This window comes from Fundulus heteroclitus, chromosome 8, assembly GCF_011125445.2.
Source record: "Fundulus heteroclitus isolate FHET01 chromosome 8, MU-UCD_Fhet_4.1, whole genome shotgun sequence".
NCBI classification, from domain to species: domain Eukaryota; kingdom Metazoa; phylum Chordata; class Actinopteri; order Cyprinodontiformes; family Fundulidae; genus Fundulus; species Fundulus heteroclitus.
This window is the reverse complement of record NC_046368.1, coordinates 28566115-28587589: the sequence shown is the minus strand read 5'-3', so window position 1 is coordinate 28587589 and position 21475 is coordinate 28566115. Positions and strand designations below refer to the sequence as shown.

At 42.5% G+C, this 21475-nt stretch overlaps 3 protein-coding genes across 10 annotated transcripts; 1 reads left to right on the top strand and 2 right to left on the bottom strand.

The window, feature by feature from the left end:
* Positions 1-64: 64 nt before the first annotated feature.
* Positions 65-5122, bottom strand: LOC105931114 (heterogeneous nuclear ribonucleoprotein D0). 5 transcript variants are annotated; one of them, XR_002428570.2, is made up of 9 exons: positions 4647-5122; positions 3206-3374; positions 2925-3086; positions 2691-2822; positions 2497-2596; positions 1934-2089; positions 1745-1838; positions 1259-1360; positions 202-407 (listed from the first exon to the last, which is right to left on the bottom strand). XR_002428570.2 is itself a non-coding variant. In XM_012869652.3 (8 exons), the coding sequence occupies exons 1-7, from the start codon at positions 4811-4813 to the stop codon at positions 1771-1773; spliced, it is 954 nt and encodes a 317-aa protein (XP_012725106.1). In that variant the 5' UTR covers positions 4814-5122; the 3' UTR covers positions 65-1360; positions 1745-1770. The 5 variants fall into 5 exon arrangements, 4 of the variants coding, with proteins under 4 accessions (XP_012725106.1, XP_012725107.1, XP_012725108.1 ...); XM_012869652.3 differs by having other exon boundaries at positions 65-1360; XM_012869653.3 differs by having other exon boundaries at positions 65-1360; positions 1749-1838.
* Positions 5123-5839: 717 nt separating this feature from the next.
* Positions 5840-11342, top strand: enoph1 (enolase-phosphatase 1). 2 transcript variants are annotated; one of them, XM_021320080.2, is made up of 6 exons: positions 5840-6206; positions 6637-6738; positions 7524-7722; positions 7839-7987; positions 8139-8262; positions 10500-11342. In XM_021320080.2, the coding sequence occupies exons 1-6, from the start codon at positions 6123-6125 to the stop codon at positions 10637-10639; spliced, it is 798 nt and encodes a 265-aa protein (XP_021175755.2). In that variant the 5' UTR covers positions 5840-6122; the 3' UTR covers positions 10640-11342. The 2 variants fall into 2 exon arrangements, with proteins under 2 accessions (XP_021175755.2, XP_012725143.2); XM_012869689.3 differs by having other exon boundaries at positions 6123-6206; positions 7524-7726; positions 7855-7987; positions 10500-10639.
* A 1622-nt stretch (positions 11343-12964) lies between these two features.
* On the bottom strand, positions 12965-20169 carry tmem150c (transmembrane protein 150C). Of its 3 annotated transcripts, none has more exons than XM_021320038.2 (8): positions 19891-20169; positions 16814-16897; positions 15977-16030; positions 15860-15895; positions 15706-15773; positions 14812-14939; positions 14553-14736; positions 12965-13203 (listed from the first exon to the last, which is right to left on the bottom strand). In XM_021320038.2, the coding sequence occupies exons 2-8, from the start codon at positions 16885-16887 to the stop codon at positions 13010-13012; spliced, it is 738 nt and encodes a 245-aa protein (XP_021175713.2). In that variant the 5' UTR covers positions 16888-16897; positions 19891-20169; the 3' UTR covers positions 12965-13009. The 3 variants fall into 3 exon arrangements, with proteins under 3 accessions (XP_021175713.2, XP_012725043.2, XP_021175711.2); XM_012869589.3 differs by having other exon boundaries at positions 16814-16902; positions 19891-20168; XM_021320036.2 differs by lacking the exon at positions 19891-20169 and adding an exon at positions 19547-19600 and having other exon boundaries at positions 16814-16902.
* Between the last annotated feature and the right edge of the window lie 1306 nt (positions 20170-21475).

The following is a 21475-nucleotide window of genomic DNA, read 5'->3' as shown; positions in this document are numbered from 1 at the left end:
GCATATTATATATATATATATATATATATATATATATATATATATATATATATATATATATATATATATATATATATATATATATATATATATAAAATCCTTTCCAACCTGAAAAACACATTTCTGTAAGGAATACATGTAGCGTATCACAAGCAGCCTTTCCAGACAACTCTGAACACAAACCAAGAACGGATGAGGATGTGCAAATGCTAAAAACTCTGAAGCGATCTAAACAAATGCAAAAAAAAAAAAAAAAAAGCACTGAAATACTTGGGTAAATACAGGAGAAATGTGGCGTAGGTCAAAGCGCTCTTCATTTACTGTCATAAACTAGCCATGTCTTTGCTGGATCATCTCTGTGGCCAACGCTTTCGCCAGCGCACCGCAGCCTTTTAGCGCTCTGAGGCCTGTGGGAAACAAACAGAGACAAGTCAGCTGTGGATGAACGACCGTCTGCAGAGTTACTCAAGAAAAGATAGGAATCCCCTGTCTTTAATACCCTATATTGATAAAAGCAGTAAGAATAACAAGCTGAGGAAAATTATTTTAACAGTTAACAACTTTAAAATAAAATAAAAATGTATAGAAATTAAACTAGGGATCCTGAAGAAGGAGTCAAAACCAAAAATACTAAATGGAAAAAAAACTTTCAGATTGGTCAAAAATACACATTATAGAGAGCATTACATGCAAATTTCTGGAGTTGTAGTGACATTTTTTGATTGGCTGTGTGCGGGTTTCTGTTTGGTTTTTCTTTCGTTTCGTTTTTAAAAATCAGTGGATATGAGAAGAAAATGTGTTACAGGGAAATTAACAAAAGTGGAGTCTCTTTCCATCGCTGTCAGTAAAACAAAACAAGAACAATACATTTACACAAATTAAAAGCACTTTATCCCCCAACACGGTAGAGTCCAAAACGAACCAGGTTTAAGCTCATGGACTACTAGCTAAATAAAGAGACAAGCATTTTAAATACATATATTAACATTAGGAACTGGAAAATCCAGAGAATGCTGTATGTATCCTTTGGAAAGCAAATCGTTATTTATGCATATGTATAAATCATTACTTGTGGGGGAGTAAGGGCCTGTAAAAAAACGACAATTACATGTGTAGATTTTAACTTTTTACATTACATAACAGTTGCAGAGAAATAACAAAAGAAAAAAAGAAAAAGTGGAAAGAAAGAAGACAAAGCTGGACGTGTCCCTTATTGTTTAGATTAGAAATGCGGATACAGGATGTTGTAAGACCATACCAAAAGGCAGCATTCGAGAGCGTATGCTTCTCATACCCGGTCCGCATTGAGCGGGCCCTGAGAGTATCTGGGAGTCAGCTCATGGCCTGCAAGGAAGCTCCGCTGGCAGGTACAAACAAGGTATGTCAGAGTTAGGACACAACACACTTCCTTTTCTGTTTCCTTTGCACATCCTTAACTTTGGCATCCATTTACTGTAGCAGTTTACCTGTTAACTTTACGCTTTAAAAAAAAAAACAACAACAACAACCAACAGCAACCAACAAAACAACCAAAAACACAAGAGAAGGTGCAAAAAGAGGCAGCAGAAGGCCGGCTGCTCTAAATAATCGGCACAAGAGCGTAGCCTCTATGTTACCACTACTGTAAAGCATTTGAGAAAAAAAAGAAACTTACGTGAAAGAACTTTACACAAATATTCCAAAAAAAAAATAAAAAAAATAATCAAAGTTTTAAAGTAAGAAGGATACTGCTGGTACTACATACCTACTTGGAGAGGAGGGTTTGCCACGTTAATACGGTTTGTAACTGTTGGTGTGACCACCACGCCGTGGTGACTTGCCATATCCACCGGACTGATCTGCAACGGGCCAAATGTACCGTCAAATCGTGCTACCTTTGCAACAGGAGGAACAAAAAAATAAATAAACACACAAACTGGACTCTGGTACTCACTGTTGTAGTCGGTATATCCATAATAATTGTTGTAGCCAGGGTAATCATAGCCTCCATATCCACCATATCCTTGATTACCATAACCATAATTTCCATAATTCCCATATCCCTGATTCCAGTAGTTACTGTAACCCTGGTTCCAGTTTTGGTTGGGACCTGCAGACAAAACGACACAAACTACAGCACAGGACAAACTACAAGCCTTTAGGCCTGCCGAACCTCAGCTAGGAATTTTGTTTAGGCGGCAACGTTATTGATCATTTGTTGTTGTTTTCTGAACATGCGACTTTCACCGGCACCTCCGCCACGCAGGACAAGGCGGACTCACTCCTCCGTTAAGAAGGCAACACACTGCAGATATAACGTATTACCAGACAAGAGGAAGAAGCTAAGATCAATCAGCATTCTTTGAGCATCATAACTGGAAAAAAAGTACCAAATCCAACTGAGGCTCTGAATCTATTCGCTTCTCATGCGTCTGGTTGTTTCAGCTGTCAGTCGCCTGCTGATGCTGCGCCGTTCCCTGAACTGGCCACCAGGGGGAGCTGCGAGAGAAAACTCACCACCACCTCTTCCTCGAGACCTGGACGAGTATCCTCCCCGGCCTCCCCAGTACTGCTGCTGCTGGTACTGCTCCTTGGACACGGCCACCTTCACTTCACACTGCAGGAGCCAATCACACTGGTTTATCGTCACAAGCTTTTAAAAAGTCACCGTTTTTAATGGATATATCTTGCTAGAAGGAAATAGGCGGAACCTTGCTGAGCCCGATATTATGGTACTTTTTCTCCATGATCATCTTCACCGGCTCCTCCTCTTTGAAAGTGATAAAGCAGAAGCCCCTTCTTTTGTTTGTTTTGGTCTCCATGGGAAGCTCAATAGACTCCACCTGATTGTTTCACAGCATCAATACAGCATCCAGAGGGTGTGAGAAAAGCACCGGTTCTAACACCAATCCAGGACAATATTTGCGACGTGGGAAAAGCCGTACCTCTCCGAAGGCAGCGAAATACTCTCTGACTTTCTCCTCGGGAGTGTCAGGGGACAGCCCCCCGACAAAGATCTTCTTTACGGGCTCCTTGCTCTTCATGGCCTTGGCCTTTTTGGGATCAATCACTTTCCCGTTGAGTTTATGCTCCTTCTGTAAGGCCACCTTCATAGAAAGGAAGCAATTAGAAAAGAACATGGAAATATGTCCATTTAAGGCACAAAATAAAGTGATTTTCAGCTTCGCAAGTGTAAGATTATAGAGAAGCAGAAGCTCTGGAGTACCTTTTCAACGCTTTCTGGGTCTTTAAAGAGCACGAAGCCGAAGCCCCGCGAGCGCCCCGTCATGGGGTCCAGCTTTAGCGTGCAGTCGACGACCTCCCCGTACTTTGAGAAGTAATCCTTCAGGTCCTTCTTGGTCGTGTCCCAGCTCAGGCCTCCAACAAACATCTTCCTGTTGGCCAAACAACGCACAGTGTACTGAAGCCCGTTGTCATCGCACCAATAATAACAATTATCTGCTTGCAAGCGCAACAGACCGCCAGGTTGCGATATTAGGTAGAAAGCGCATGTCGATAATATTTTTGGCCTGTTTGAAGAATATTTTTAGTGACCAAAAAAGAAAATAACACTAAAGCTCATCACAAATGGTGAGGATATGCTGGTGAAGATTCTCAGTCATCCAGGTCATGGTCATTCCAAAAAAAAAGGTAAAAAACAAAGCAACTGGACTTGTTTTCTGTAGTTGAAGACGTTTCGCTTCCTCTCCAGGAAGCTTTCTCAATTCATTACTCCACATTACTCCAGACTTTTTGAATTGAGAAAGCTTCCTGGAGAGGAAGCGAAACGTCTTCAACTACGGAAAACAAGTCCAGTTGCTTTGTTTTTTACCTTTTTTTTTTTTAAATGGTGAGGATGTTGTGATTACTGAGAGAAAAATAGTCAGAAAAATGTGCATTAATGCAATAAATACGGCCGTGGCGACAGCATTCAATGCATGTTTTCCTGATATCACGCATAGAGGCCAGCCAGATGTGAAGCATGAAACAACAGCTGTCCTATCAACCAATTCTTCCTCCTGAGTTGTGCATCTCTGCAGCTCCTCCAGTTACCACGGCGACCACATGGCCGGCCTGTGGGTTCGGGTGGACAGCCTTCCGCTCAGCAGGTCTGGCGAAGCTTTGAACAGAGCTCTGTGAAACACTGACAGCTCGGGAAAGTGACAATCCCTAACAAACCTCTGAGGCCTTTTGAGAACAGCTGGATTATAACTATAACAATCCCAACACCGGTTGCCTCCCGTTGCTAGTCGGGTCACTTTTTAAGACAGTTGGTTGCACCGGATCTTATGCCAATTAAATAAGATTTGTTGGCTGCGTTGTGACAAAAATGGAAAATGCTCAAAGGGTAAATAAATACTTTAGCATAGTATTGTATACAGGTGGATGTAAATCAGTGCGGATTGGTGTTTTGATGGTGGTTTTAGGGGATGGGGGCTGAGCTCAGGTGAACTGATTTAGATCAATAACTATTGATCACATTGATACATTTACAGCTTCCGTCTGTGAAGCTGTAAAGCCACTGGGTGTAGGGTGTCATGTGAAACCTTTTCTCTCCTGGTATGTTTAGGTGCCAGCAGAGAAACAAGTTAGGAATCGGCGAACAATGGCAGCCAGCTGAACTACCCTCAGATATTGCATAGTGGACACATCCAGTGGACACATACCCTTCATCCTCCTCGTTTTTACTGGCGTCGATCTTCGATCCGTCGGCCTCTCCTCCCATCAGGCCACAGTCCCCAGAGGCGGACATGGGGTCGTCGCAGTTGGCCTCCCCGTCCTCCTCCATCCTCATCATGCTCGGGTCTTCGCTGAATTCATAATCTTCCGACATTTCTCGCCGTTATGGGTCACCGGTCTCGGCTAAATCGCAACAACAGAAAGCGAGCAGAGGCTAAGCTAGCTGGCAGCTAGATGCTAGAAAGGCAATTTATGACCAAATGTGCTCAGAGGAAACAGCTCGTCTCTGTCGGGCATTCAAGCTCGGCTGGTAAAAACGTCATGCAAGCTAGACTAAATTAAGCGGAATATGTTTAAAAAGGAAAAGCTGATTTAAAAAAAATAAATGACAGCTAAATTTTTGAGCATCGTTTTGTTTTCATCGCAGTTACTCCTTCTTCTTCTTCTACGTTTTAAAAAAAGTTGATAAACAAACTGAAATGGGGAACGGCGCCATCTAGCACGAATGAGTCTTCGTCTTCTTCTTCTCCTTGTTTTATGCAAAATTCCAACCATGACTTTTTAGGTGCATACCGCCACCTAGCATGTCGGAGTCATATCCAAAGTATACTTTGTGTGTATATGCTGTATACACAAACACACACATAATATTTGCTGATATATTGATTTGCCAGATGTCCTTACTTGCTTACTTCACACACTTTCTTTAGTTTCATAAAATCTATGTCGAATTCGGAAAACAACCAGATATGCATGTCACTGATAGGTGTGGGTGAGTTAAACCATTTATTCTCCATTTCATATTCTTCTGATTTAGCTTTTGCTGTTCATCCGAAATCATTTACCCCTTAAAGCGTTATATTCCCAACAAAGTGTATAAAAGTCTTTACAGGGCGTTAATTTCCACAACCACATAAACGGCACCAGTATGTGAGCTTGACTCTATCTATTCTTCAACCTAAAGACTTTTCCTAACTCTACTGAATGTGTTCAACAGAAACGTGTGCGTATGTGTAAAATGCATTTCAATGAAATTAACTCTTGAAAATAACACCCTTTAACCATGTTGTACTTTTCATTAAAGATACCTCTCTGTTTTAAAATGTTTTTATTGTTTAGATGTAATATTCTAAATCTACCTTTGACGTCTGCTGCTGTTTGTCTTTGTGATGCAATGGAGGTGATGTCGCCACCTGTCGGCCTGGAGGCTGAAGTGACAGGGCAGAACATGTGAGCTGAGCACAGCTTTGTGCGGTAGCAAACGGCGGGGTAATGGCACGCTTAGTCGTTTAGAAACACGCCGTCTGCTGGGTTTTTCTTGCTGCATCCTACCGTGTTCCACCTGTCCGGCCTGGGGAAGCAGGCAGAGCGGGGCGCTGCCTGGCTGGAAGATAGCGCTGCTGCTGCTGCTAGCTAAGCTAACGTCAGCTAACCACTGCCAGCGGTAGACGTTCGGGCCAAACATGGCCACTGTTTCTATTCCTGCCCGCACTTCTGCACTTTTACTGGACATCGAGGGAACCACCACGCCAATCACCTTTGTTAAGGCGAGTTCTGTTTGTTTAAATCGACAATCTGTCCTGACGGGGTTCGGTGCTTGTGCTAACAGCTCTCTGGTACCCCGGTAGCTCATCGGAAAACTAGTTTTACGGTGAAGACGTACCACTGTCGTTACATGTTATGCTTCCCTGTTTTATTGTTGGGTCAATAATAAAATACGTCCCTTTATGTTGCCTTCAAGCTCACCGAAAACTGTCGTAATACTACGCGCTTCCCTCTCGTGGTAAAGGCCGACGTCACAAACCAAGCCCCTTTTCGAGATTTTTTCCATTTTTGTTATTGTTGCTATGGAAATTGCCTCTCTGTATTTTCTTCCTAAGCATCAAGACCCCAGTGCCCTGAACGCACCATAACATTTAGGCCATTACATGTGAACATTTCCTAATAAACTTTCTGTGTTCTGCCATTTCCTTTCAGGACACACTGTTTCCTTATATCATCGAGCATCTGGAGGATCATCTGTCCACACACTGGGAGGAAGACGAATGCAAACAAGACGTTCATCTGCTCAAAAAGCAGGTGGGGGGGTCGTTAAGTGCATCCGACTGCATTAAAAGGCTGCATGTCAGTTGTTTGTTGTCTCTGAGATCTGAAGAAGAAACTTTCTGTGACTGAACAGTGGAGGATGTGCTGACTCTTATTCTGTGGGCACATTAAAAAATAAATTTAAAAAAATCCTCACAGCAAGCATCCCAGATAGAAACTAGTTTGATGGCTAGATACAGTGGTTTGCTAAAGTATTTGTAGACTTTCACGCTTGGTGACGTTACAACCGTCAACTTTAATGCATTTGATTGAGATTTAATGGGACAGACCAACATAAAGTAGAACATAGTTAAAGGAAAAAGATATGTTTTACTTTTTTTTTTTTTTTTAGAATTGAAAATGGGGCTGGACAATAATTCAATAACAATATATATCTATCGATAGACGTATATCGATGATAGAAAAAAGGGTCGATAAAAAGTTCAGTAGAATAAAAGTTTTCCTTCTTTCTGCATTCTAGCCTTGTAGGCTAATTTTACAGTGATGACATCCTCCCAACCAATCACAACGCAGACCCAGGAACCAAGCTCCGCCTCCTAAAAATAGTTCAGAGAGCACGCTTTTTTGGTAAAAAGTTGGTTGAATAAAGGGTTAAGTTTGAATTCAGTGTTTGTGTGTTCTGTATCTAAAAATAGATAACTAAGCAACAGCATAAAATGGCCAGGGCTGCACTTAAAATATACATTTTGAATTTGTTTAATTATCGATATCGATCGATATGATTTCTATTTTCTGGATATGCCCGGCTGTCCTTGCAGATGGAAGAGGACATGAGGCAGAACCGGGCGTGTCCCGTCCACACCGTGGATCAGACCGTTCACACGGATGAGGAGAAGGCCATCAGAGAGGTGGTGGAGAACGTGATGTGGCAGATGGCGTCGGACAGGAAGTCCACGGCGCTCAAACAGCTCCAGGGTCACATGTGGAGGGCCGCTTATACGTCTGGGAGAATCAAAGGCGAGTAAGTACGCTGCTGCGCTCGCTCAGAGTTGTTTTGGTTCTCCAGCCGTGGCCCTGCTCTGACCAGGATTGGGCCGGCTTTGCTGCCCGTTTACACAACTGAATCAACGTAGGTCTGTTTGCAAACAGGATCTACCCCGATGTGGTGCCGTCGGTCAAAACGTGGCGAGAACGCGGCCTGAAGGTTTACATTTACTCCTCCGGAAGCGTGGAGGCTCAGAAACTCCTGTTCGGATACTCTGTGGAAGGAGACGTCTTAGATGTGAGTTGCTCCCTTTTTTCGTTTATTCAAACTCCTCCCCCCCCCCCGTTTTCCCGTCGGCTTCCGTCACCTTTGGATCTCGTGTCTGTCGATGGTTCGGATTCCGTGTGCAATCTGAAGCTTTGGTGTTGGGATTTTGTTTTTATTTCAGCTCTTCGATGGCCACTTTGACACCACAATAGGGGCCAAAGTCGAGGCTAAGAGCTATGAGAGGATCGCGGAGCGGATTGGCTGCCAGCCGGAAGAAATCACCTTCCTGACTGACGTAAGCAGAGGTAAGCTGTGGTGCTGTCACTTCCACTTCACGTTACACTTCCTCTTTATGCTAATCAGACACTCAGGCTAAAGGGACTTGTTGTTCTATGTTTGCCTCATTTTTTAATCAAGTAAAATCTCCGGCTGAAAAACTGTTTTACTTTCCCCTTTACCTTAGTAACCCTAACATCTAGTGCAACCGACTGCATTCAAAGGTTACTTTAGGGCGTAACTTTATGAGAACTCTTACAACAAAGCGCAGCCTCGTGTAAAGTTAGATTCTGGTATCAGTTCTACAAATAAGAAAATACTTATTCTTTTAAGTCTTTTTAGAACATCAGCATCAAATTACTATTAGTATCAGGACTTTAAAACGATTGTGCAAACAATTGTGTGATTATTTTCATAATATATTGACTTTAAGCTAATATTTTTACTTTATTTTTGCAATGTTATTTATTCTTGTTCACAATACTATGACTTTATTCTCATAATTTCCAGAAAGAAATCATATTAAGGCCATCATAGATTAAAGAACACAAATTAATGGCCTCAAAGGAGTACATTTCCACAAAAAAACTCAAGATATTTTGAGATTAGTTTGACATATTTGCGAGAGAGAAACTTGGATGTTCTCTGATGTCGAAAAGTTGTACATATTCAAGACAAACTGTATAAAGACATACATTTGCTGTATTAAAGCTAGAATATTCTCTGACATCTCGTTCTCGCGACCCCCACACTGCAAAAAGAAAATTAAAAATAAGTATAATCTTCTTGAAATTAATGTATTTCTCTTTGATTTGAGCAGGTAAATAAGATTATTTGCCAATGGATTGAGTATTTTTACCCCTGAAATAAGATAAGTAGATATACTGCACTTGAAAAAAGATGATGTAGATTAATTTTCCCCATTTTAAGTGCAAATATCTTATTCCATTGACAAATAATCATATTTACCTGCTCAAATTAAGGAAAAATACTCTCATTTCAAGAAAAAAAATCTTATTTTTAGTTCTATTTTGGCATTGCACTTTGGGGGACCCCTAGCTTAGATGAAAGGGTGTTTATTGATTAAAATGGCCCAGTCAAAGTCCAGACCTAAGTGTGACCCAAGACATTTAAAATCCCAGATGCTCTGCACTCAATCTGACTGAGCTGGAGCTGATCAGCAAAGAAGAACGGAGAAAATGTTCAGAGTCTAGATGAACAAAGCTGGTGGAGACGTATGGCCAAAGAAAACGACTGGATAAAGTACTAACCCGTGGGATTTTTCTTTGTGTTTGCAAAGAAAGTCTAACACCAAATGGGAATTTTCTTCTGCTTCACAATCTTACTGTGTGGCTGGAGCTGGGAGGCCCTGCAGGTCTGTGGAGGTGCAGCAGAGACTCTACAACAGGTTCAGGGAGTCACCACATTACCTTCAACTAGACAGTAAAATCAAAGTACTTTGAAATATATTTATATATTTATTTTAGCTGTGCAAGATAAATATTTTAGAGTTAATGCTGAGTAAAGTTGTAAAGCGCAGTAGCTCCTCTTCAGAGCAGGAGACGGGAGCATCCAGGGGCGCACCTCCCTGGCGCCCAGAGCTGAGTGCAGCTTGGTTTGCATACACCACCGTACCTGCCATGGGGCCACGTCACAGCTGGCTGATATAAAGTCTGCCTGAACGACCGGTTCAGCCGCAGGAGATGGAGACGATCAAACAGAAATTAGAAATGGCCCAGGAAAAAAAATGCAATAATTCAGGACAGTAACTCGAAAGCAGGCCTTTTAAGAGAAGAACTTATAAGGAGAAGTTGGAGGCTAATCATTTATCACAATTATTCAGCTGTCCACAGACAGGGGAAGACCATACACTCTGTGTTTTTCAGGACCTGGTTTAGCAGCAAAGCTTGGCTAACGGCACTGTTTAGACCCCCCACCCCGAAAACTCCACCATCTGCCACTGGGTTTAGCAATCATCGCAACTTTTAGGTCTCCATCCATCTAGTCCACTTTGAAAAGTCTGCCCGCAGTAGAAATATCTGCCAAAAACGTGTATCGGTAGTTAATTGTAGTATATTGTTCTTTAAAGCAGTTTGAACGGGAGCAAAGAATTGTAGAAAGATGAAGCTGGGAGGGAATTAATTTAGATCTTGTTCGGCTCGGGTGCTCTGGTCCAACAGACTCTTCTGGTTTGAGTCTGAACGCTGTGGGGACAGATCATGAGTCTGGGATCCGTACCGACCCGTGGGTTTTTTTGTCGTTGCAGAGGCCAAAGCGGCAGAAGAAGCCGGGCTGAACGTCCTGGTGGTGGTGCGGCCCGGGAACATGGAGCTGACGGACGAGGAGAGCGCTCACTACAACCTCATTACCTCCTTTAGTCAACTGCAGCTGACGGGACGAGCTTAACACGCATCCGCCTTTCCCTTCTCTCCTGTCCATCTTTTTTTTTTTTTTTAACTACTCCGCTGTTGTTGATTCTGACTGGAGAGTAACTGGGACTCTTTTTTTTTTTTTTTTTTGTTCACCGTGTGACTAACTTGCACTCCTTTAAACTTTTCCACATTTTGTGACACACCAGCCAAAAGTAGTTCTTAATCATGAGGTCGGAGGATATTGAGTTGCATAGTTTTCTTTTATTATTATTTTTTTTTTTTTTTTCATAGAACCAACTTGAGTTTTGGCTGAAAGGTTTTTGGAGTACGTCTCTTTTTGATTTGCAGAGGCCTACATCTGACTCGTTCTCGGTCAATCTCCACCTCCGCCTCCAGTCTTTTACAGCCTCGGACAGGTTTTCTTCCAGGATTTTGCCTTTTTTCACCGTCATCCTTCTTCCCATCGACAAGACTCCCCACAGCGTGATGCTGCCACCACCGTGCTTCACGGTGGGAGACGACGTGTTCATTGTGTCTTCCTTCACACCCAGTGCTCTTTAAAAGTTCTTTAAACTTCTCCACAACCTAAGGGGTATCAGCAGCTCAACACAAATTCCCACCATAGTTGTTTTTTTTTTTAACTTGCTAAAAATGTTCAACCATGTATCCTTTTCTTTCCACTTTATTGTTACGCAACCCTCTGTCGGTCTGTCCCAATAAAATACGTAGCAGTTTGAGTGAAACGTGATAAAATGTGGAAAAGTGGAACAGGGATAAGTAAGTTTCTGTGCCGCTGTGAGGTCCTAACCTTTGACAGTGAAATCCTCACAAAGTGTTGTAATACCTGAAGAGGGAGGTGACTGTGGCTCGGTGCTGTACAATCCTAAATCAGCAGCATCCCTGCAGACCACTGCACACACGCTGTGAGGCCACTCCACGTTCTGGTTTCTGGATGAACTGCGTGTCTGACTGCCACCCTCCAGCTGTTTGTTTAAGAGCGTAACGTAACTGTTCCCGTTTTGTAAAAACGTCGTCTGCCTGTGCCAATGTGTCAGAACAGCTTCAGTTAGACCTCGTGATCCTGTCTTAGAAAGTAGAAGCACTCAGCAGTGGTGCCCGACGGAAAGCTCTCGCTTCTCAGTGAAAGTTTAAAAGTCTGAACTCATCCCCCCCGCAGGATCAACGGTGTCTGTTTGAAATGTGCCACCCCTGTTATGTGTAGCATAGACGATGGAAGAGAACGAGCCTAAACGACGCCAGAGAGACGGATCAATTGCGTGAACCGGTTGTTGTAGCACGGAAATAAACACCTTCTCTCACACAGATGCCTGCTGTGTCTCTTGGTTCGGACAGTCAGCTGGGTTTTTACCATGAAACCAAGGCTTTCTGAAATATGCAGCAGTTGTCTTGTTGCAAGGAGGTCCCGAGTTTGAATCCAGGTTAGGGGACTTATTGCATGCCACTTTCTGTGTTCTCCAGCCGGTAGGATAAGAAAATCTTTTAATGTCCCACAATGACTCCGGCTTCCTCCCGCAATCCAAAACCACAACTTTTTTGGTAACTATTAACTAGTGTTGCACCGATACTGATACCAGTATCGGCCAGGGCGCCGATACCACACTAAAATGGTGGTATCGGTATCGGTGAGTACCAACAAATAGGTCACCGATACCATTTTGATGTTTGTATGTCATTTGAACACAGCCTTCTCTCTCCCGACACTCACTAGTTTTACTGGATTCACTTTGTATTAGTCTTTTTCCTGCTTTAACAAGGTAGCAGCTTGACAAAGCCATGATAGCAATTATTTTACATCCAAGTAGTATGCTGTTCTTCATATACACACACACATCAATTTCAAAGTAATGGTATCGGTATGGTATCGGTATAGGCCGATACTGCACAGCCAGGTATCGGGTATCGGTATCGGGGCCAAAAAATGGCATCGGCGCAACACTAACTGGAAATTGCCCTTAGAAGTGCGTGTGTGTCTCTGATGGACTGGCAAGCTGTTAACTTGGCCTCTGGACTAGTGGCATAAGTGCGGTTCCCTCCATCCTGAGCGGCCCGCAGCGACTCGGCCGATCTCAGTGTTCCCATATTATTTTGTAAAAAAAAAAACACTTCCTCCTGCATTCCCATAAAGCTATTGCAGTTACCTAAACTATTCCACTAGGGGAGCTCAGCCAAACCAGAAAGTTGTATCACTTCATAACGAGTCATTCACCTGGGCTGCAATCAGCACCAGCTGGAAGAACTGTCCAAACTTTCTTAGATGTAGCTGTGAGACTGAATCAAATAACAAGCTAGACGTGTGCGCTTGTATGTTTATTAAAAAAAACAAAGTAAAAGATAAAAAGATCTAAAACATTTTAACAGAGTTACACAGGGCTGTGTGGCACTCCTACAGCTGTTTGAGCTGCTCTCTGCACCCTGGAGAAGCTCCTGGCTCGCTCTGATCCTCCACGGCGTCTCTGCACACCACCTCGAAGCGGCAGTGACGAAACTCGATGGCAAAAGTGCTGAGGAAGATCAGGTAGAGCATGACGAGGGCCCACTGGCATCGGACGTTGTGCATGTAGGGGAGGCTCCCCAGGGCTGCGTCAGGAGAGTTAAGGGTGAAGAGGGTAAAAAGGCCGTATGAGGGGAAAAAAGGGCAACAACTGAACATTAGTCTGACACGCAAAAATAAGTCTGAAAACATTTCTCCCATAATCGATTTATTAATGTGCTTCATTAATAATGTTTTTATGCTTTGATAACATCAGTTAATTGGAACTTAAAAATGTAATTTTCTTATAATATGAAGTTTCAATGCCAAAAGTGCTAAAATAGATTTCAAGCTGACTTTGGTGAAATTTTTGTCATAAGCTGTTGTGGATAAACCAAATATGGAATTAGGAGCTCTGTTCAGATGGGACCTTTTATTGGCTTACTTCCAAAACGCAGTGTGGGAAATAAAACGAACACTGAACCCTAAACACACCATCACAGTGAAACATGACGGCGGCAGAGTCATGCTGTGGGGATACTTTTCCTCAACAGGGACAGGGAAGCTGGTCAGAGGTTATGGGAAGATGGACAGGGCAGAAATAAACCTGTTAGAGGCTGCAGGAGGAGCTGGGTGCAGTTTTTATCTACCAGCTGGACACCAACCCTAAAGAGCATGTCCATGATGTGTTAGAATGGCCCAGTCAAAGCCCGGACCTGAATGCAATTTAGGGCCAATCATAAGGAGCTCTAGCTATTTTGCAAAGATGAATGTTGAAAAACATAATTTTATTTTTATCAGCGCAGCTGGTGCAGATAACCAGAAAGACTTGCACCAAAAAGGGGTTCTATAAAACATTGTCTCATTAGGGTGGAATACATATGCGCAGAGCAATTTCTGGATTTTCCCTTCTTTTAAAAAAAAAAATCCTGCATGTTTTTTTTTTCCCCTTTCTTCACAAGTATGTGCTACATTTTGTTGGTCATGCATAAATCCAGGCAAAACATTGACATTTGTGGCTGGAAAGCGTAAAATGCTTGGCTTTATATGTCAGATGGATCTGTCGCCAGGGTTTTGATTCAGTTTAACTCGTTTTTGTTGAAACTCTGATTATCATGTAGCGTCAGTGATAAAACTGATTAGTGTTAGTGTGTCCGTTATAAGAAGTGCTATCCATCTTCAAAACCTGCGTATCGAGTAAGATGGGTGGGTGGATGGGGGGGGGGGGGGGGGTCTGGTGCCTATCTCCTGCAGCCAATGAGTGAGAGGCGGGGTACACCCTGGGCAGGATGCTGGTCCATAACTGTAGATGTGCTATACATCAGGATTTGGTACTTATAGGGTTAATTCAGTCCCTGATTGATATTTATATATATTCTTTTGCTGCTTTTCGCCGCCTTTTATTGTCTTTGGGCTTTGTTTTGCCTGTAACTAACTGCTCTATGTGAAAGGATACACTGCTTGAGTATAATGCAGAGAATGATGGCAGCAGACAGCAGGAAACGGCAGATGGCAACAACCCTCCCCTCGTTCCTCAGGTTAACTTTCAGCGTGATGTAGGACTGAATCAAGAAGTAGACGAGGCCCGGCAAAAACGTCATCCACGTGGCCACGTCGTGAATCCCCTTCATCTCCAGCACCTGGAAACACGGAGAAGGCAGGTCAGTGTGCTGCGGCCTGGATGTGGGAGATCCAGCCTAGTGGTCAGCGGCTACCTGGAAGTTCCCCACAGCTGTCATTGCCAAGCAGGAGATGGAGAAAAGCACCAGGCTAAGGTTGTTCAGCCAGGGCTTGTCCAATCTGTTCTTCACCTGAAGGTATCTGAGGATGCCCACGACAAACCCTAAAACAGAAGAGTACACAAGCAGTAAGCGTCTCAAGCAGGAATGAGAATCCATATGAAGTGGAGGATGTTCTACGTTCACCTTGTGATAATCAGTAAACCGCCGTCTGCTGTCTAACCAAATCATTCTGGCTAGATAACAGCAAACATTTAGAGCAGCCGTGTCAAAATGTCTTTTCATAAAGACCACGACTGAAAGACTTGAAGGCCACAAACGTTTGATTTCACTTTCAATTAAAAACAGCAAGATAAATATATATCTGCTTAACAGCGAACTGAACATTCACTATTTCACCAAAGCAAACAAAGTAATCAGAGCTTTGCAGAAGGTTGATCTGTAAATCCAGAATATAAAAAAGGGTCTTCTCATCGCTCTTCCCTGAAGGACAGATTGGAGGTTTATAGATTCTCCCACCTGAGCGGTAAAGTTCTCCAGCTCCTCCAAGGTTACCTTAAGACTCTTAGCTGCCAATTGGTCTCCAACCAACCCGAGGCTGTTCTCAGACGCTCTATTTACTAATTGACTTTTGAATGCAATCGGTTGCACTGCATTGTATTTAGGGGTGTCAGAGTGAAGGTGGTTGAATACAAATGCAAACCACAATTGAGATTTTTAATTGTAAAAAAAAAAAAGAAAAAAATGATTAAAAACCATGCATCGTTTGCCTTGTGCTGTACTAACCTTTGTGGGAGTCTATCACATAAAACCCACTGAAACATGTCGATACTCATTCCTGTGTGTGAAGCGCATCATCCCTTTGCTCACCTGCGAACGCTGCCAGGTTCATGACCTGACTGAAGATGCAGCTGGCTGGAGGGAAATTGCCTGCCATGCTGGGAAAGGCAAAGCCAGTAAATAACAGGAGGAACCTCTGGTTTTATGGTTTTTAATCATGACGCAGCATGAGTGCAGCACGTACCTGATGTAGGGAGAATTTGCGGTTCCATTCCTGCGCCTGGAAGACGAAAACCAGATCTTATTCAAGTAAGTAAATATGAGTAAATATCGGCTGCACATGTTGGAATATAACTCCTACCTGTACGTTGAGCTCAGTGGTAACACCCTGTTATCGTAGAGAGCTACAAAATACCTGTAAAAATGCAGAAGAAGACAGGACTGGAGCAAAGACAACTACATGTTGGGCGGAACATCAAGACTTGGTACAGTGTTCTTATGCATAATGCACAAGTAAATGTTTAACTGAGTAAAAGTATTGTTGAAATTGCACACACTTTTCTTAAAGAACGCTGAGGTTATTCATAATATATTGTGTAAAAGTGAAATTCATTTAATATAAAAATCAACAACAAGTCCACTTTTATTAGTTCTATTTAATCTTGCAATGAGTTTTAAAATCAGATTAAGCTGAATGCGGCCCCTAAACCTAAATGAGCTTGACACCCCTGCTGTAAGCAATAATTATTAAAAATATAAGAAATAAAAGTTTGGACCATTTTACTCTTTATTAATCTCTATAAACGACCTTTTTCTATAAATAACCTTTTTCCTTTCTGAAATGACTGGCAAAATGTTTTGTACTTTTACACGTTATTCATAGTTTTTGAGATGTACTAATATAGACACTCCCCGGGTCCCTCCACCACCTGCTGCTGATCCGTCTGCTCTCATCCTGGATTATCCTTCCTGCTCTTCACTTTGCCCTTGCTGCCAATTTTTGTTTCCTGACTTCATCATTACAATCCACCATCACCATACGGCATCTACGATTCAGTCCTGTCATCATTAAAATATCAATATCATCAATAAAGAATCGGCAAAAGTCGTGTTGTGTGCTTGTAGAGGTTTTCTTCTCTATTTAGTGTTTGAGTTGCATCAGCTTTTGGAATAAACGTCTAAAGGCGATTGAACTTACACCCCCCAAAGTCCAGCAGCGGTACACACAGAGAAGATGGGAGGCAAAAAGACCCATGGGTTGCAGCTCCTCATTTTGGTACTTCTGACCTCCATAAAAAAAAGAAAAGAAAAACAGTATTACTTAATTTGAAGAAACTGAGCTCTTAAAGCTGGGAGAAAGTATTCAGAAACAGTAAGCAGTGGATCTGTTAGGACGGCCTTTAGCGGCTGGATTAAGCAGGGGGCATGAGGCAGAGATAAAGTGCAGATTAACCAGGTGTTTATTCCACCAGCATTGAACAGGTAAACAAGTCAGGATGGTGAGAAAACGCCTGTTCAGCAGATCACATGATTCTCAACAGGAGCTCACAAGGATCTGAAGAAGCAGCCTTTGATAAACTACAAATTTATAGCATTCAAATGAATGCCTGCCATGAAACAAAAGCATCTACAGAGCCCTGCAAAAGTATTCATCCCCTTGGCTTCTCACCTATTTTGTTACCTCCATGTTTTTTTTAACCTTATCTAATGTAGGTCGGCACAAAATAGTTGAAGCTGATGAGGTAAAATGAGAAAAACATTAACACTTGAAAAGAAAAAAAAATGTAAACTGGCTTCTGCATATGATATGAAGCTTATCTGGGAAGCCCCGGAGGCTGGTGGAAAACCCGGAAGTTGAATGGAGGATGTTTTGGTCTAACAAAGGCGGCCGTCGAAGTGAGGGAACGCCAACCGGTTAAAGGCGAGAGGACTGGTCCAGTTGGAAGGACACTTGGGGAACCCGGGCAATAGAAAATATCTGGAGGAAGGTAGCACTGCACGGACGAAGGGAACAATGGCGTGCGTAAAAAGTCTATGAAAGAATAAGTGTTAATGTCATGATCAAATTCAAGAAGGAACAAGACATCAAAATTATGTTCAAGGAACTGAAAAACGTAGATGTTGAAAACGGCAAAAACTCAAAGAGGGTATCATGTTTTAATCGACTACAAATCAGAGAAATAAAAAAGAGAAATATTGCTCATAGAATGTATTTACAAGAAGAGGGGGAGTGGAAGAGTTAGGAGAAAAGAAACTGTCAGGAGGAGGTGACCTAGAAAAAAGAAAGCATGGATTTCATAATATAGAAGTTAGTTGTATCAAGAGATTACAGAAAATAAAGACCCCACAGCCTCTTTAGGGTGTCATCCCCAAGAATTTTCTTCCTTTCAAAAAGTAAAGACAACAAACAACTTAAACAACGCTGAGGCAATAAAGACGGGAACCGGAGCAGCCCGGTAAGGACTGGTGACCCCAGAGAGTTTGACAAACTGATTTTTTTTATTGCCTTTGTCATCAACGGCGCTGACCGAGTTAAACGTAATACGGAAAACTTGAAAATTAACGTAAAAGTAGCTGAAAAACTCTTAGGGGTGAGGAATATTTCCATGGAACAGATCAATCAAAAACGTCCGGCAGGTGGCCAGCACACAGGTACAGGTGGCTAAGCAGCATGATGTTGCAGCATTTGGATGCAAAAAGTCTGGTAGCAAATGGTCAGGAGTTCAAAGGATTCATGGAAAAACTTAAAATAAAACCTGAAAACATATGACTTCAGGAAACCTACATTAGACGTTGTTATTAATGGCTATAATAGTGCTGGTAGGGAGGTGGACATGTGGTTTTTCTAAAGCAAGAACTGCATTCTAGACTTTTGGAAAAGGGGAAAGTGCTCCATTATATTGCAATAAAAATATGGGCAAAAGAAGGACAAATAAAGGTTATTTGTTTTTAGAATCATTGTAAGATATTATCTCTTAATCTCTTGGAAACATAAGATTAGAAATTAACTGAATTTATGTCATTGAGTACTATTAAATCTAGACTCAGAGCACTAGAGAGAACTTCTTTAAATGAATTGTGACCCTTCTGATCTGTATGTTGTTGTAATTGTGTAACCCAGTTGTAATTGTCAAGGTTCTTAATCCCAATGGGACTTTTCCTGGTTAAATAAAGGTCAAAAGATGTAAAAATAAAACAAAAAAACACCCACAGTTCCATTTAGGAAAATCCACCAAACATTATAGCTTAATCAGATGATGGGGTTAGCAGTGGTGTTTCTCTGGGCTCCTGCACATGTAGAGGTGAAAAGAAGCAAAATGGCAGATAAGAAGGCCTAAGGATAGGAAAACTGCGGCTGTGTTATAGGGGTCACGTTTAGTGAATCAGAGGTCAAAAGCCTTATTAAAGGAAAATTTAATTACAGAAACAGTGGGATGAAGATATAAAAGGAAGCTGGTTCTATGTAGATCACAAAGGAAGGTGGGAGCAGTTAGAAGTGCTGGAAGACACAGACTATAGGAAATAATAATAACTAGGGTTGGGACACAGTTAACTCAGCAGTAGATATAATGGGGAAACATGAGACAGGAAGATGATACAAGAGTATACAAATCAAATCTGATATGGGGAAAATAAACTTTACAAAACAACATACAAAAAGCGAGGGAAACAAGTACAGCTAGAGCCAAAGGCAGGAGAAAAAAAATACATCTCTTCAAATATATCAGTACATTTGCAGTTTGGTTGGTTTTTAATGTTTTTTTTTTTTTTTTTTTTTTTAGAGAGATACCAGTTAAACAAAGGCCTGGCCGTTTCCTATCCACTTCTTATTTGAATGGAAATGAAATGAAGATCTCTGCCAGAGCTCTGAATCATTCTGGCCGTAGCCGCCTTCAGTGATGGACGGAAGACAGGCCACCATGCCGTCTACCTGTTGGGAGACGAGCGTCATGAGACGAGCTTCCGGGATTACGATCCTCGGTGTGAAACATAAACAATTACGGCGTCGTTTCCTGCTGGGAACCCCGAGCAGAACGACGCAACAATAAGTCGCATCTTTTTCACAGAATTAAAACATCTTTACTTCCACATGTGCCAACATCTGGATCCCAGGCAGAGGATGAACATATAACACCTGGACAACTGGACCGTTCGCGCCCCCTGCCGGCGGACCGGGGCGCCTGCGTAAACGCGCCCTTAGCTTCAGCATCGTCGCGATAAGACAGCGGCGCTGCATCCTGCAGACCCGGGGTGGAGGAGAGCATTGGAGCCTACCTGTCCCCGCGATGGGGGCTTCTCTGCTGTCCTCGTCTGCTCTCTGCTCTCTGTTGGAGGGAAGGCGACTGTTATTCACCGTCAAACAATAACTCCTCCCGCCGAAAACCGAAACCTACTGGATCACTTGCTCTAACATGGACGGCCTTCAAAATAAAAGCTTTTGAGATGGCGCAGGGGCGGTACGAGAAAGGGGGCAGTCTCGCGTGCGTTTCCATCTGCTGATAAATCCAGACTAGACTATCTTTTTATTGTTGGAACCGGAGATGGGCGGCCCTGCTAAAGTTATCTACTGGCTGCAACTTAAAATAAGATCATGGAGATGAACTTGAAACTGTTTGTTGGTGACGGAGGGCGTTGTAACAAGGAGAAAGACAACCCCTAGAAGTAGAGGGAGGTCTGCCTGGAGATGGCACAGAATAGTTTCTGAGTGCTCATACCAATGAACATGCATGAGTTATTTAAAAACTGTTCACCGATAGAGTGGGGGGCTATGATTACAGGGAAATCCTCAACTTCAGAACCTCAGACCTCCATGAAGAGATTTCAGCTAGTGATGTGAAGGTTTGGAATGCACTCCAAAAAGAGCTGAAGCAAAGTCCATGCATGAGTTTCTAAAAAGAAAAAAAAAGGTTATTTTAAAAAATACCGCAGTTGGGAGGTGGAGGGGTGTGGGTAACCAGTGGGGTTAAGGTGCACCTAGGGGGCCTCACTGGAGTTGGAACCTGGACGGTTGTGTGTGGGTGTTAGCATTTGCTCCCTGGTTAGATCGGGAGGGTCTCTGATGTTCTGTTCTCTTGAATATCCAGCACGTCCGGGTCCGTCTCAGTGGAAATTTATCAAATTCTGCTAAAAGTGGATGCAAACATGCAGTGTGGTCCACTATAGTTGCAAATATCTGCTGTAATTTTTGTCTCATTATTTTGTGGGGGCCAAAGGTGGAACTTGAATTGGCACTGGCCACAAACGGCAGGTTTAATCCTTATGAAGGGGACACTGGCCAGGGCGAAGGAGAAAGTGTCGGCTTTGTTCATGTGAACGTCTTTAAATTCAAAGAGGAGCCAAATATTTATCAGAATCTTTTTCCCTCTTATATATCTTAGTGCCACGAGCACAGCGGAGGACCTTCTGGATCATTTCAATAAACCATGGCAGCGTGTCAAAGTCATCATCCATCAGCCAGGACACACCAAACCGTAGTTTTTTTTCTAAAGAATGGAGAACTGCTTTTTAATTTTGTTTTATTAAGAGTCCCACTCGTGTGGAATGACTCAAAGCTCCATTTTTGACCTCTTCCTCTTCTCTTTTTATCCGTTCCATTGGGGTGAGTTTTGAGAAAATATGGTTTAGCCTTCTTTTTTTAGGCAGAAGACGAAAATCATTGCTTTGCAAATAGACTTCTCGAATGCATTTCAGAAATTATGGATGTCTACAAACTTCTTACACCAGAACAATAGAGAATGAGTTTATGTTGTTTGGTCGCATTGATGTCTCTAACATCACGTTGTACCTTAAAGTCAGTATCTGGCACTGACTGCTACAGACCTGCGTATAAGACCTGGGTATAAGAAAGTTGATGCTCAAG